Raw genomic sequence first — 16,955 nt, 5'->3', positions numbered from 1 at the left:
ATCGATATTCAAGTACTTGACATCAACATTTGAGTCAATGATAACGGAATCTACTATAGGGGTATGTAAATTGATTTCCAAAAGTACTTTTCTACCGATTTCTAGAATTTTTTTTTCGATTTCTGGGATCTACATGCTTTGAAACGAATTTAAAAAAAAAAGTTTTCCCCTAAAAATTATCAGATTGGGGTTTAGTATGAAATTAGGAATAATAGACTAACTATTTAAAGCGATTAGTTTTTAGTTTTATTAAATCATAAGTCTATTTAGGTGATGGGCATGTCTTTGTCTTAACATTGATCTTGGTCCCTTTATAATTAACTGCTTCCCTCTAGCATACTTGATTTTATACTTTGATCTAACTCTTAATACAAATATGCAAGACTAAACAAGACTAATTAGTAAGACAACGATGTTATAGCCATTACACGAAATTCGTTAAATAAAGATAAGCAAATACAGTCTTGGTTTTTGGTTTTAGTATTGGTCTAGCTCATCACTAATTTAAATCGAATTTTTTAAACTTATATCCAGGTTTGGGCGAAGGCCAGATATCATAAGAGATAAGATAAGAGATCCTTGCATGGAGGTGCTTTAGCCGAAAGTGTATTTGCATTGCTAGAAAAGATCCGTTTTAGGTATTTTATAGTGAAAAAGACGCCATATTGTGAAAAAATATGAAAGTCAGCTAACTATATCAAGTGGGATATCACTAAAAAACTATTAAATAGACAAATCGATTGACGTAATAAACATTCCAAATCGGTTCACGCGTTTGGTCCCTTGAGCGCCTTAAAGTACCAACATACATACATGAGAGGCTGAAATGAAAGTTGACAAACTATGGTAAGCGGGGCATTGTTGAATAGGTATTTGAAAATCGTAACTAAGAAGGATAAACTGAAAAGAAAGAAACAAGTCCAGCAATTTGACTTGAACAATCGGAACCCATTATTGTGGAGATTCGAGCTGGTGCAGATTTTAATGGGTCCCGACTGTTAAAGTCGCTATGTAAATTGTTAGACTTGTTTCTTTCTTTTCAGCTTATATTTAACTAAAGTTCGCGGGTTTTTTGATTAGTTAAATTTTTTTTTTTATTAACTTATTTCATTTGTATATCGAAGCCATGCATTTAGATTAAACATACGCATATAAGGACTTTGAACTCGATACCTAAAGGCATTTTTAAACAGACCATTGACATTGAGGCCAAAAATAGCTTTTAAATTGATTAAAGAATTAGATGTATTTAATGTGTAATTTGTAAGGTAGATTCTATTTTCACTTTTAATGTTGTCAATCATTAAGGATGTACGAGCGCCAGGGCAACTTTGAATAAAAGACTTGATTTTTTTTTATATGAAGTTTGGTTAAGTTTAAAATCAATTCTGAAAATTTTAGTTTTATACCGATTATTTGAATAAATAAATGACATCAAAAGTAGGCATATAAACATTGGTCTTATGGGAACACGACAGATGGATGATATGTTTTCATAAACTCCTCCAAAACTAGTGGATGGAAATTTAAAAAAAAACTATTTAAGTTAAAACCTTAATAAATTATTGAAAAAAAAAATCGTTGTGCCCGATTAATTAAGCATGTATTAGCACGGTAGTGGGGACATAAATTTAAAAAAAATACATTTTAAACTTAGGAAAAAATTATCAAAGTTAGAATAAAATTTTTCCTTATAAGGAGGAATTTTAAAAATATGGAAAATTGAAAATTTTGTTTAATTATTTAGCTTTCGATATTTCGAGAACCAAGGCAAATATCGTAAATTTGTATTCTTATTTTTCGTCTACATTCATGAAGTAACAAAATTTATCAATCTGAAAATAAAGTACAAATAATTTCAACCTTAAATCTAAACTTGCCTTGGTGCTCGTTTTACCTTAAGGTAGTACCAGCATGAAATCACTTTTCGACAGACTTGGCCGAATTTTTTTTCTCGGGTTTATAATAGCTTTATTTATGAATTCCTAAAATTTCATAATTTTTGACCGTTTAGATCGCGAGATATTTAAAGACAAAGTTCGCGATTTTGAGGGTCATGTCCCATTTAAAGCATGTAAAATGTCCGGTCTCTCCAACTATTTTTTATGATATTATTATATATTGAAGAAAAAGTAGAAAAAAATGTTTATACAATACAATTCTAAAAAAAAAATTTAGAAATTATTTTCACTTTCGAGATATTAATTTTGACGTAAATTGATCGAAATTGGGACGTTGGCATAATTATTTCCCATTTTAAACGGTCAAAATTTCTGAAACTTTGGGAATTAATAGTTTTGGGAATTCTTAAATTTAATTTTTCGTTAAATTCTGTCGAAAAAAAAATTGTACCATTGCTTTAACATGGAAACTGCAAATACCATGCTGGAACATCGTTAACATAAGATTATCGAAGATTTATAATTAAAGTTATTATAGGGTGAAAAAATTAATAGGTCTAGAGCCAAGGCACATTTTGACAGCTCATTAAAGAAAGGATTGAACTGTACACATTACAAAATTTATAACGAAATACCTGAAACTTTTCCTTCAGGACCTCGAATATTTTTCAATTCGCGGCAATTTCAAAATTGACGAATATTCATTGAAAATAATATTCACTAAAATAATATAAAAAATACTGGCGCCTTAACAACTGCGGCCATCTAACACACACAAAAATTTAACATAAGATATATCTAATACTAATTTCATTAGCATTGCAATATTTTTCATAACTTTTTCGCTTTTATTCAAGGTTTAGCAACCGAATTAATTTCAGGTTTTTGTATACTTAAATAACATAATATTAAAATTACAGACATACTAAAATACTTTTAAAATTAAGGATTATAACCTGTACATTAAGGCTGCGCAGTACTATACGCAACCACTACCGCCAGCCAGATGGCCCAAGCTGTAACTGAAAGAGCTACAAGAACAACATATCATGAAATCAGCCATAATAAAATTCTCTCTCGAAAACATTGCGAGCTCCTATACTATATGGTATAGAGATAGATAAATATAGTATCTATGCCAGCATAAGTAGCATTACAATATTGAATATCTATCAGAAGTATTTACTGTAAGAAATAATCCCGGAAAAAGGTCATAAGGTTGCAATTCTATGGAACAATATAACCTTTTATAGGACCCGGCTCAAAATGTTTGTAAAAGTGTGTAGAACAAACGCATATTGATTAGAAAGTGTGCTTTGACTATGCGCACGCTTTTTTTACGCTTATATATCGAAAATGATGACTTAAGATGAAAAATGACAAGGCACAAAAAGTTCTTATACTCCAAAAGAAAAATTTTAATCGTTTTATATCAAACATTTGATCACAATCATACGATAATCGCCAATTTTGTCAATGACAATATTTTAGCTTAAAAATGCAAATTTTTTTTTTATAACGCTTATATCTCAAAAACGGTGATGAGAAGGGAAAGGAGTCAAGAGACAAAAATTCGTCCAATTTAAATACAAAATAAATACAAAAAGTAAAAACAAACAATTGACTAAGTTAATTGTTGAAATACCATGTATAGATAGTGTTGATTACGGAATCGTTTGTTTTTTCACGTCATGTAAGTAAAAAGAGATAACCAGCCATACATATGTCACACACACATGACTGATATTCGATCTTAAATTGCACCCTCAGGGGAAAACAGTGATATTTTCGAAAAAATGTTTCAAATAAAAGTTGTTAGTTTTTATATAAGGAACCTTTCTATATTTTACATAAGGAACTTTGGTTATTATCGCTAAGGGTTTACGTATTGAAGACGCAATTGACCTATATTGCTCATTAACGAACTCGACTTCACTATTTACGACCTAAGCACGCTGTAAAAATTTCAACTTGATATCGTTTTTGAGAAATCTCGAAAGCTAAATAATTAGTCAAAATTTTCGATATTTTGAAAATTACAACTGGTATAAAAAATTTTATGCTTCCTTTTCGTCTTATATTGTCAAGTTAATAATTCACCATCAAAATTGAAAATATATTTTTTGAAAATTGTATCCCCACTACCGTGCTCATACATCCTTAATTAATCCGACACAACGGTTTTTTATTTGGTTTTCAATAATTTATTAAGGTTTTAACTTTAATTTAAACAGTTTTTTTTTTTAACTTTCACCAATTAATTTTCTCGAAATCTATGAAAACATATCATCCATCCATCGTTTTCCCATAAGATCAATGTAAAATATGCCTACTTTTAACGTCATTTATTTATTTAAATAATCGGGTGACCGCCATCCCTCCAAAATTCAGAATTGATTTAAACTTAGTTCAACTTCATATGAAAAAGTAAATCAAACCTTTCATCCAAAATTTCCCTGTCGCTCGAGCATTCTTAATATAGTGATGAAATTGTCTATATTAATAATAACTTTAGCGCCAAATTTTGCACGATACAATGAAGCCATAAAATAACGAAAGAACTGAAGTGGATAAGTAAGTGCATAAAATAAACCAAAAAATATAATCTAACTAAAAAATAAAAAATTTAAAAACATATACAAAAATATTAAAAATTAAATACACTATGAGTGACCCCTATAATTCCTAATTCAAATTAATTTTTTGAAATATATTAGTTTCATTAACTAGCCCAATAATTTAATAACACAGAAATATAGAAAGAATCCTGGAAAATATTTTTTTAAATTACTACCAAATACTGGTTTTAACTAGTATTCATCTAAATTTGTCCCAATTTGCTTTGTATATGTTTTAGGAATACATCCAACGTCTATAATATGAAATCCTTGAAATAATTTTAAATTAAAAAAAAGAAAATTATTTTTTAAATATCAATAAAAACATTATTAATCCATGTTTTTAATTCCAGGAATGTAATTAAACAGCTCGTTCACAAATGAAGACAATTGATATGAATTAGTAAATTATTTTTTAAATAAAAACTAAACAATTAAAGATAACACCGCAGATTAGTTTCAAAAAAAAAAAATAAATAAATAAAAGTAAGATCAATTTGCAATAATGGAACACGCGCACACAGGTAAGATACAACAATTTAAAGACCTACCTTACAATACAAAATTTTTAATTGATTAAAATAATAATAATAATAATAATAAAATTAGAATAAAATTATTGGTACACAAAAACAAAACACTAACCACTTAATTCGTAGTATGCATTTGGGTGCAATCACTTTTTTAGTAATACAGCCTGAATCTCCTAAAGTCATCGTGTTTGCCGTTATAATATAAAGTCTATAAATTAATAAAATAAAATAGTGAAAAAATCAAAACAAAAATAAAAACGACGGCAAATTGTTTTTATTATTGATACGATTTTCCTTAGCTTGCCGAGACGCAGACTACAATATACTGGTGGTGACTAAACTGAAACTCGCGATGAATCTGTTATCACTAATAATGTGTTCTGTTTGGTGTTTTACAGTGTGTCTACAGTATAATCCACTGTACTGGCAATAATAAAAATAGATTATATTCAATAATTTTAAGCATATTATTTATTATATTCAATGTTGTAGTGTGCGTTTTGAATAAATGAATGAACGCGCATGACAAACATCTAACAGTATGTTTACTAAAAAACATATCACACATATTTGTGTTGTATATTACCACAGACAATCTTAAAAGCGTTATAAACGCGAAAGTTATGATGATGGATATGTTATGTACATAAATTTTAGATGGTTTCATTTGTACTTAAAAGGAAAAATCGGAAACGACTCTAGTATAAAGCTCAAAACATATGGTGTGCCTCAAGATACAGTGTTAGGACCACTATTTTGTAATTTTATCAATACAATATCCAGACCACAGCGCTCTCTTAAATTAAAATAATGACAATTTCACTATATGAGACAGTGACTCCTTATTTCACTATCAAATTAGTGAATCTGTCACTATTTGAGCTCAAGACTACTTAATTCACTTTCGAAATAAAGTAAACTTCACTGCATCGAGTAAAATAACCTATCAGATAGAATGTAAATTACAAATTTGACACAAAGTTTTTCTGCTGTCGCAGCGATAGTTAATTGACCATCCATCTTGGGTAAGTTAATTTTATTATTTTGTTCCCATTTTGATTAATTTAAAGGGACTTATTAGTAGTGGTATACTTTCAAATATTTTAATTAATGAATATATACTAACAAATAGTGATTTTAATTTTACAGAGCGAGTGCGTCAGAGTACTACTTGGGAAGTTTTTTGTAGTTTTAGTTGAAGATCTTATCGAGCATAGTTTAGCAATATTTAATTTTCTGCTGATTTTGTGTTATAGCGTTGTGCAATAATAATAGGATTTAACCTCCGTTCCTCAGACAAATACGTCAATAACAGAGGCCATCCACATAATTTTTTTAAATCTTTATTTTCTTTTAACTACATTCGAATATATTAACCTCTCAAATACGCAGCCTCTCAGTCTAAGTAGTCAGACGGTTAAAGGCGATTGCGCCTTTAGTCGCTCGGTCACTACATAAACGAAAAAATTATCCTGTTCAACGGAGTATTTATGTTCATAACACTTCGGAAAAAGTACCTTGCAACTGATTATGTAGACATTGATCCATTTTTCTCATGAGTAATGTTTTAAAAAAGCAGAGAAAAATTAAAATTACGACTGTATACTAGCATAGCCATTCCTAATCCTCTAATTCGATTCAAATTTTTGAGAGTGAATGGTGGATAGTTAAAAAGGAAGATTGCGTTACTGTATATCTCTGGCATAGAGTCGTGTTCATTCTCCTCTCAGCCGTATGATAGATCTTTGGGGCTTTTGGAAATTGGTTTTGATTAAAGCATAAGTTCTTCTAATAAGACAAAGCGTAATAAATTCTATTTATTTATGGATGTAATAGCTTTATCGTAAATTAAGTTTTATTTTTAACGTGAGTTATTGAAAATGATCATAAAATCGACAAATCGAACTTAAAACTTCTAAAAACAGTACCCACACCTGGCGAATTAGATGTTTATGAAAGCATCTATATTCAAAAACTCGGTAATGAAACAATGAACTTGGATAAAGGGACCTATTCCAAATTCAGATTTAATAAAAACTGCAAAATCAAGGTTGAATTTCTAGAATTAGCATTGGATTGTGAAAATAAAATATTATTTACTTTCATGATTTATTTATGGTTTTTAGTTTAAGTTTGATTTTGTAATTTATTTTAAACGTCAAAATCAGATACTAAAAATACTAGAATATTATCGCGCATAAAGATCATGCGCATTGGCCAAGAAATAGTCACCTGAATGAAGTTGATTGGTTGACGTCACTGATATTACAATTTGACAGATAATTAGAATAGTATAAATTGTAGGTAGATGAAAATATCAATGTGAAGTCCGCCACCTATTTAGCAACGAGTAACATACACAATCAAAGTAATTACGATTCGCTAAATTATACTGATGATGACTATTTGGTAGTCGAAATTCGTATTTATATAATACAAATTAATCCAGGAAATTCGAATAGTTCTGTTCAGCAATAATAGTTGTTTTTAATAAATATAATAAACCAATATAGCCATTTGTCTAAACCCCTGCGACACACTGTATGCGTAGTGTGTGTTCTCATTTTCATTAGGTCTAGGTTTTGAGTTTCTTCAATCGTTCACTAGCCTGAATATGGAACACAGACCCACCCACACGCGCATCTTCGGCTACAATCGAATCAAATTAGGAAAATATAATGCTAATTATTTATGGATTCCTTAAAATACACCTGACATTCTCTAGAAAAGTTAGTTTATTATAATAGAGATTATTCGATTTGATGTGTTATTTATAGAATTGGTAAACGATTCGATTTTTTACGAGACAGAATTATAAGGGATATTTATTTGCATTCAAACATTTTAACAAGTGTATTTGCTTAGATTTGTGATTTGTCGAAGCAGAAACTTATAATAATATTTTAATTTTGGCAAAAATTCAAATAATTTTACTAAACACTTAGTTATCGAAAAATGTGTGCATTGTAAAATTAATATATTTATTTTCAACGAATAATGAACCAAAACATTATATTTTTGAGACGATCACATCTACTCCCTTAATTAATGCTGAAGGAATTGTTTTATTATTAAGATTATATTGTCTTTGATGCATATATGTATTTCATTTTAATACTTTTTAAGTAAGAAAAATGATTATGAATAACAAGAGTAAACAGCGTAAGAGCTAATTAACCTCAAAGGTAGCACAGGACTGCTGTTCGTCCTTAAATGAGCTGGCGGAACAAATAAAAACTAAAAGTGGCACAATGCTGCCGGACACAAGTATCGATAAATATCCGAGAGTTCCATTTTTAAAAAAGCCAATCTTAGTTAGAGGAAGGAACGTACTTGTGATACTACAAGACAGATATGGTCTGAGTATAATCGTAGGCGTTCCGTAGATCTGATATCACTTCCAAGAGCCTCTGCTAGCAAAGTTGTTGCGGCTATTACAGGACACTGGTTGGGTGCTAGGCATGCTGAACGCTTACTGTAGAAGCTACCATAGTGGTAGGAGGAGACAATGTCTCATCTTCTCTGTCACTGCCCAGATCTTGCCATGAGGAGATGGACTAACTTGAGCCAGCCTTTCTTTGACGACCTCTCCGACCTAAAAGGGTTCATGGAGTAGTGATGGGGGATGGGCCAACCATTTTTCGGCATCACAACGTAGTCTATGGTCTAAGTGTGTTCCACTCCAGGACAGACACTCTTACCTAACCTAAAGGCTACCTTCATGAAAGACAAATTGTAACTATATGCTCAAGAAATATTTATCTCTTATGGAAACAAAATGCAAGTCAGAGCAAGTTATAATATTTAACATTTCGATGTTAGGGAATTAAAAAACAACAAAAATTTTGCTTAACTTTTTTTATATTATGAGTCATTAAATAGGTCATATTTCACTCAAGATTCGGATATTTTTACTGTATTATCGACTAATACGATTTCCACAGGTTTTAAAAATAATTTTTTTTGAGAAAGTAGATTAGTATATGTAAATTTTGAGAAAGTAGATAAGTATATGCATATTTTGAGAAATATATCTGTTCCTAGTTTTTTAATCTACCTGAAAATTTGAGAAATGTCAATTCTTAGCCATGTTTTGAGTTAAATATCTTAGTAAAAATTTTATAAGAGTATCACCAAATTAGTGACGACTAACATTATAAGTTAGAGAAGTTATACGATCAGCTAATTATACTAACGCGACTACATTGGAATCAAAATACAAAATTTTGAGTTTTTGATACATTTTTCTGAATACTTTGAAATCATCTTGGCATATACGGTGCGTTAGATTAAATGCTACAGATACACGATCTAGTCTAGAGGTTTTATATCTTCTTTAAATTAATAAAAAAAAAATAAATAAATAAATGGTAGATGTAGTACATAAAGGTATAGTTAAGACTTATGGTAGAAATGACTCGAGTACAATAATTTTAAAATTGTTTTCTTTACCTATCTTAACTTTACTATCTTAACTTTACCTATCTTAACTTTATCGTATCAACAGTAATATCCTCTTCCACAAACATTGCATCCAATTTTTTTTTGTCAAGACATTCCTAATAGTAGGGCAGATATTTATATCGTTGCTTCGGAGTCCCATAGACAAACGTTGCTAACATTGTAACAACAGGCGGAATTGAGTAATAAGGGAAGAGTGCTCTTTTTAATCTTATTTAATTGCAATTAATCTTAACCTTAATCCATAAATTCACCTTTTATTTAATTTCATTATAGTTTCGTCTCTCAAGTTACAACCTTTTCTGAGAATGAATTGTGCTTGTACTTAAACGGCCTGAATGCCCAATATTTTTAATAGATTACATTGCACTGAAAAAATTAAAATAATGACAACTTCATGCCGAAGTTGTAAAAATACTAATTTTACTATTTACAGTTGAATTTAAAATATGAATTCATTGATACATAAGTACAGAAGTTTAATAAACAAAATCATTACTTCTATGAAAGACATTGATTTTAGTTAAAAGTCATGCATTTTATTGACGAAAAATAAAAATATACTTAGTTGGAATAATAAATTATACTTAGTTGGAATATATAATCGTGTAAAAAAAGCCAATTGGCGAATTAAAAGAACATTTGGTTGTGTTTGCTTTAAATATAGGATTTGGTTACTACAAACACATACCTGTCATGACTAGCCAATATGCGACTGTTTCAACTTCATGAAGATTATTGCTACTAATTTAAAGACAGTTAATTGATCTGTTTTATGAGCAGATAACAACCATCGGTAGCCCAGGGTACAGCGGTGGCCTTAAGACATTTAAATCAATAGTAATTCATAGGTCGCTGATTCAAGTCTGATTTGAAGAAATCTAATTTTTTTAAGTAAATTTAGTTTCTATTTAAAAAATAGACACATAACCTAAGTTGTCCCGGTCTACTCATGCGATTGTGTTAATCACATCACTATTTTGTTATAATATTTATAAGTGATAGAACCAATAAAAAAAAGATTGTTTAAAACTATGTTGTATTTCAAAACAACAATATTTGAAATTTGTTAGACAGTATATTACTTTCATATAAACAACTCATACGGTTGTGTTAACTCTACCACTCAACCCCTTACGGTAGTTGTATCACATTATTGGCCCCATTCGCCATATTTGCTCTCGCGACGAGGTTGAGACAACCTCATATCAGTTGATATTCAGAATTTTTTTTTTGAGTGTGTGTTAAATCAAAATGCAATATTAATATATAATAAGAATCCAGAATTAAAAACTTATCAGAACATATTTCCAGTATTAATAGTATTATAATTGTAAATTGTACATATAAACTAACCACTTATCTCAAATAAACTAAATATTTAAAATGTTTGTTTCGAGATAAAAATAAGTTAATTGTTGTGATAATTTTAATGTTATATTTGATATGCTTTTTTATAAATTATATCAATACAACCCTATTACTTTAAAAATAATCAAGACATTTATATCCAGAGTTTTTAAAATAAGTTGTAATAAACATATTTACAGTCAAAACAAGATTTCACATTAAAAAACCTTTACGCCTGGCAATGAGCTTAAAAATATATATTGTTCCTCCATTTAGTTTGTAATTTCTGATCAGTAGTACATTGGGTAATTAAGTATGGCGAAATATATTATGTAACCGTATAGACCTATAGATAGTATGTATTTTACCTATTGCCAAAATTTACGACTGTCAACTTACTACCATTATTCTCAGTAGTATATACTAAGTGTACTAAATATATTAACGAAACTTAGAGATAAATTTCTTTATCAATCGTTAATAAAAATAAACGCAGAAACTTAATCAGAAGAAAAAATTTCTACTATAAAAGGCTATCGAACATTGTTGCGATAGGTGTGGTGGCATTCCAGCTCATCTCTAGATTTTTAATATGATCCACTTGCGTTCCTCGTTACGAATTTACGGGACGATATTATTTGATAGAATATTAAAAAATATAATCTGTTTTAGCAATATCGTTAACATTGTTTAACAAGTTTTTTTTTCTTGTAGTTGAGGGAAGAACTATTATAGCTATTTTTGTGATATGTTAATTTCCTAGTATTTGTAATCTGCGAATATTGCTATTTATAATAATTTGTTTCAAAGGTCTTCTTCTTATAAACGTTTCTTATCACCCAAAAAATATACTTAAAAAAAAAATCACTTATTCGTGTGTTAATAAGAAGTAGGATTAATAATATGAGCTTCTTAGTATCTCCTAACCGCAGCAACGTTACTTTTGAATGTATCGTCTTAATTGGACCACGATAACTTACATGGGTATTGATTCTTCGAAAAAAAAAACCGAGGTTTCATTACTACTACCTTATCTGGGCACGCCTATACCCAAATACGTTATTTTTTTGAATGAATTAATCCTACCATTTTCTAATTTCCAAGATCCGTCAACTACGTTCTATCCTCTCCAAACTTCTCAGGAACAACTTCTCAGTAAGGATCCCGGACAGGATTGAAATGAGAACTTGGTTAAGCTAAAGGGCGTGGTATTTTATTCCGATGGATCTCAGTTGGAGAGAGAAGTGATGGTATTTATGAGGTATGTGAATTTATAAGACTAAATACTCTCATGTGCAGCGGCATTACTATCTGCACCGACAGCCAATAAGCGCTAAAATCCTTTAGCTCAGTCTATCTTACCTCAAAAGGATTTCTGGACTGTCGAACGTCCTTAAACGAGCTGGCGGAACAAAGTAATGTAAACCTGGTATGGATATCTGGACACAGGGACATTCCAGGAATGGCACAAGGCTGCCGGACAAGTATCAATAGACATCCGGCAGTTCCATTTGCGAACTGCTATTTGCTCCTCATATAAAAAAAGGTCAATCTTAGATGGAGTGAAGAACGAATTTGTGGTACTACAAGTCAGATCTGAGTACAAGAGTACTGGTACCACAAGCCTGAGTACAATCGTAGGCATTCCAAAGATCTTATATCACTTTCAAGGGCCTCTATTAGCAAAATAGTTGCAGCTTCTATAGGACACTGAGTAAGTGTCAGGCACGCTGAACCTGACAGTGGACCTGACAGTGTGTCATCATTATTGCAGGAGCTGCCACAGTGAGGAGCAGGATAAAAGCTTTTGTCCAGCTCTTGCCACAAGGAAGTGGACTCACTTGAGCCAGCCTTTTTTTGAAGATCTCTCCGACCTGAAGCCTGTTGGCGTTAAAGCACTTCTACTGCTCTTAAGCAGCTCCAAATGGTTTATGGAGTAATGCTTCAAGAAATGATTTTAGGCTGTTTAGTTTTTGCGCTTAAGTGGGTTTCATCACAACATTTTCGATTCAATTGATTCCAGAATCCAAGCCTACAACCAACAGTAATTTTATTTCAGTGAATCGGTACACTTCAAGGCAATTTTGGAGTTAATAATTTTCTTTTGAACATCAATTTATTGCATATATTTCACCTTGGTATATTGAGGTGTTTTTATCAAGACTTTGGAAATATTCGTAAGTTGGACATCATTATGATCCAACTTCAGTGCCGATTTTTTATCCATCTGTTATGTCAGATTTATGTTGAGAGTTAAAAGTTGTAAATTGTACGTAGAATTCATATGGTATATGGCCGCAAATTATTCCTACGATCAGATCATTGTCTTTGCATTTAAAGATTGCTTTTCGCTACTGGAAAGCCATCTTGTATTGTTTCACAAACAAGAGTTTAGGTAAAAACACTCATTATTCAAAGTATGAGCTTCCTTTAAATTGTTATCAAACATCTACAAATAAGTAACATAAATTTAGTAAAATTCACACAACTAATTAAAAGCAAACACATAAAAAGATTCCAATTAAATTAAAATGATATTTAATGTAAACACCCGGTATAGTGACGAAACAAATCGATTTGTTTTCAGAACAGAAAGTACACATACACTGCTATATAACATTTCCAACAATTTAGGTACCACACACACAAACACATATACAAACATACAAAATTATGATTGATATATTTATACGAACTATGGTTATGTTTTAAAAACGAACAAATAAAATTAAGTAACTCATAATTAAACATTTAAGAACGGATAAATTTTAGTTTTAAATTTTTAATTGTACTTACCGTTCAGTTGGAGGCACTGTTGATTTTAATTCATAAAAATTTTGAGCTGGAGGATCAAGATATCCATCGAAATCGAAATCAATATCAAGCAAAGAAGGCTGATCCACCAGATCAAAGCCTAAATCTATGCCTGATTCATTCATAGTACGACAAAAAAAATAGTTTGACAGATAAATAAACAAAAAAAATTAAGCTAGACAAAACAAATTGAAAATTGCTTATGATAATTGTTGGCAAAAATCCTAAAGAATTATTTCACAAACAACGCATATTAAATATTTACAAAAAAAAAAAATAATAATAATATTAGGTTAAATTCACATAATGAATAATATTATAATTCTTATTTAACATGATCTCAAAATCAACTTTCGAAAATAAAAATACAAAATTTTTGTAAAAAATTTACGACTTTATTATTATCTTGATATGATTCACACAACACAAAACCCGACTACACACAAGTTTAAAAAATAATTAGAACAAAACAAAAAAATTTTAACTGAAATTTAATCGAATAAAATAATCAAATATATTATGAACATAATTTGTAATCAATGTATAATTGAAACTTCTAGTCCTTTTTAGCAAATTAAACCGTTCAGCCACCATATTATTTTAGATTAGACTAAATGAATAAATGTGTTATTTTTAGATATATTGTACATAGTTTGAATATTATAAAGTTTAATACATGTTGTTTGTGGTTATACCACAAATATTGCTTTCTTTATCTGTATGCATACTACAATATGACTGAAAACTTTACATCACATTGTGTCTATATGAAACGAAGATGAATATATATGTTATCACAGACTATACGCTATCTTTGTTGCTTTAGCTGAATGAATATGTCAGTTAACTAACAGCTGTTCAATAAATACATGTTCAATCAAGAATATTCAATTCAATTTAACGTGCTTTTTTATAATGAAAAATGATAATAAAAATTTCGATTGTTATAAATGATAATGTTTAATTGAGTTTTTATTTGAATCGTTTCAGTAACGTTTATCGATAATTTTATAATCTTAAAAAAAAAACTTAATTCTAGAGATGTCAGTGTGTATTTATCTCATTTGAACTTAATTAAATTTGGCGCTAAAATGATTATTTACAAGGACATTGGACAAATATTATTATATCATTTTTAACAATAAATAGTAATAGATTATTTTTGTTTGTTGAACATGTATTAATGGTGAATATGTTTTGAAAATTTTATTTCTTACTTAAAGCTAATTGAATAAGAAGCATAAAATTAAGGTCGAGTTTCATATAACTGTAATAGTCGTGCCTCCGTTGTTTTACGTAGAATTTTCGTTACTATCATAATACTTCAGTGCACTTACGGACTGAGCCAAAAGTTTTTACACTAGAGTTTCTTATTTAGTCATTCGATAGGATGTTGTTTGAAGACCTTAAATCTGATTTTGCGTATTCGGGAAATTAACCCTTAAGAAAAAATTTTGACTTTGAACACGAATAACTTTTTTGCTATCAATCGTAGCGTGTACTTTGGTATGAAAGGGTTTGAAGATAAAACACAGGACAGCCCAACAAAAAAGTCATTTTCCAAGATGGCGGCGCAAGGTTTTATTTCCCGAATACGCAAAATCAGATTTAAGTGGCAAGCAAGTGATCTCCACCCCCACACAGCATCAGAGTTGGCAATGATCATGGTATTATATTTTATTACTTAATCGTGGGACCAACTATGGAAATTAAATAATTACAAGTTGGAGGCAACTGGAAGCAGTACACCCTCATAATCAGAAACTTTACTTGGGCCCTCAAAAACGTTGTTTGACCGGCCAAGAGGCGAAGTTTCTCCAATGAAGGTTCACTTGGAGTCGACATTACTATAATCAGGTCCTTTCACTGACACGAAATGTCAGTGAATCTGCAGGGGAACTGCAACTGCGAAATGGCAGTTGCAGGAAGCGGTGTTGTTACAAGCTATCCTCGAACTGCAGCTGGCAAGAATATGTTGGAGTTAATCCTTATCCGTCCATACAAACGTGGTGGGGCAGAAGGAGAAATACTTCCACCTGAATCGCTCAGGAACAAAAACGTAGTAGGGCGGCTAATCAAGTCTTCACCTTGGTCGCGAGGAATTTATCTCTTTCACCATCCGGGGCGAAACCTCGATGAGCGAGTGGCCTTCGCAACAGAATGGAAAGCTCCGCGGTACCATTGAAGTAGCGGTTGTTTCGAGGTGTTTCATTTAAGCACAGTACCGGCAATAGCCGCCTAGGGAGGTGCGAGGTTGAGTGTGTCCATTCCTCCTCCTTGCATCGTCCTCAAGAAAATGTTCATAAAAAAGTATTGTTGTAAAAAAGTGTATTTCTCCGCAAATTGTGTATTAATTTGTGATTTTGGAAAAAAAATAGATTAATTAATAGTAATAAACATTTTTCAACCCACAAGAATAAAGACATTATTGTACGCTAACGTGAATTCTTTAATATTCAGGTTATAATTGGGTCACGCAATGGCCGAGTGCTGACAATTATCTCTACTCTAAGAAATTCAAATTCAAGCGGTATAGATGAGTTCTAATAATATCTTAAAAAGGCATAAACATGCACTATCTGAACCACTTCAATACTTGCAACACTTACAAAAATAAAGGAGATAATATTTGGTAGTCAACTACAGATCAAACGCGCTAATATCTCCTTTAGTAAAATTATAGATGCAGCAATAACAAAACAATTTACAAGTTTTTTCAAAAATCACCGAAGCAACATGGAATTAAAAAAAATAAGTCCACTACCACTGCTTTAGTAGAGTAGAGTATTATAAAATTTCTCAAAGCAATTAACGACAAATTGTTGACTACTACTGTGCTTTGTGACTTTTGGAAAAACTTGAAAGGCATGGCATTATAGGTATAACCCTTTATATAATTGAAACATTAGCGACTTAGCAAAGCGACTTCAATCAGTATGTGTGCCTAACAACACTAAATCTAACTCGAAGCTGTCAAAATTGGAGTGCTTCAAGGAAGTGCGTTGGGCCCCCTTTTATTTTTGCTCTGCGTAATAATCATCTGCCTAACTTTATTGGACAAGCTGATCTTATTCCATACGTGAATCACATTTCTGTCACCGTCACAAGAGAGAATGTGACGGACCTAGATGTTAAAGCCAATCCGTTGTTATTCAGACTTTCATATATTATAAAACTAAAAATAAAATACATAATGTGGATACAACTAGCATCATTTACTCAAATGAACCAATCTTAAATGTCACGTGTATGAAGCTTCTGGGAGTAATCCTGGATGA

The 16,955-nt window shown here is 30.7% G+C and overlaps 1 protein-coding gene across 2 annotated transcripts in view; it reads right to left on the bottom strand.

The window, feature by feature from the left end:
• Positions 1-13,943, bottom strand: part of LOC123302353 (transcription factor EC) — a 102,760-nt gene extending 88,817 nt beyond the window's left edge. Inside the window, exon 1 of one of the 2 annotated variants that reach the window (XM_044885250.1) lies at positions 13,660-13,943. In XM_044885250.1, the coding sequence (XP_044741185.1) occupies positions 13,660-13,802 (143 nt within the window). In that variant the 5' untranslated portion in view covers positions 13,803-13,943. Of the gene's footprint in view, positions 1-5,164; positions 5,375-13,659 lie in introns of those variants that run through there. The other variant, XM_044885251.1, reaches the window with a different exon arrangement.
• Between the last annotated feature and the right edge of the window lie 3,012 nt (positions 13,944-16,955).

This window comes from Chrysoperla carnea, chromosome X (genome assembly GCF_905475395.1).
Source record: "Chrysoperla carnea chromosome X, inChrCarn1.1, whole genome shotgun sequence".
Classification (NCBI taxonomy): domain Eukaryota; kingdom Metazoa; phylum Arthropoda; class Insecta; order Neuroptera; family Chrysopidae; genus Chrysoperla; species Chrysoperla carnea.
This window is presented reverse-complemented; position numbering and strand designations above follow the sequence as displayed.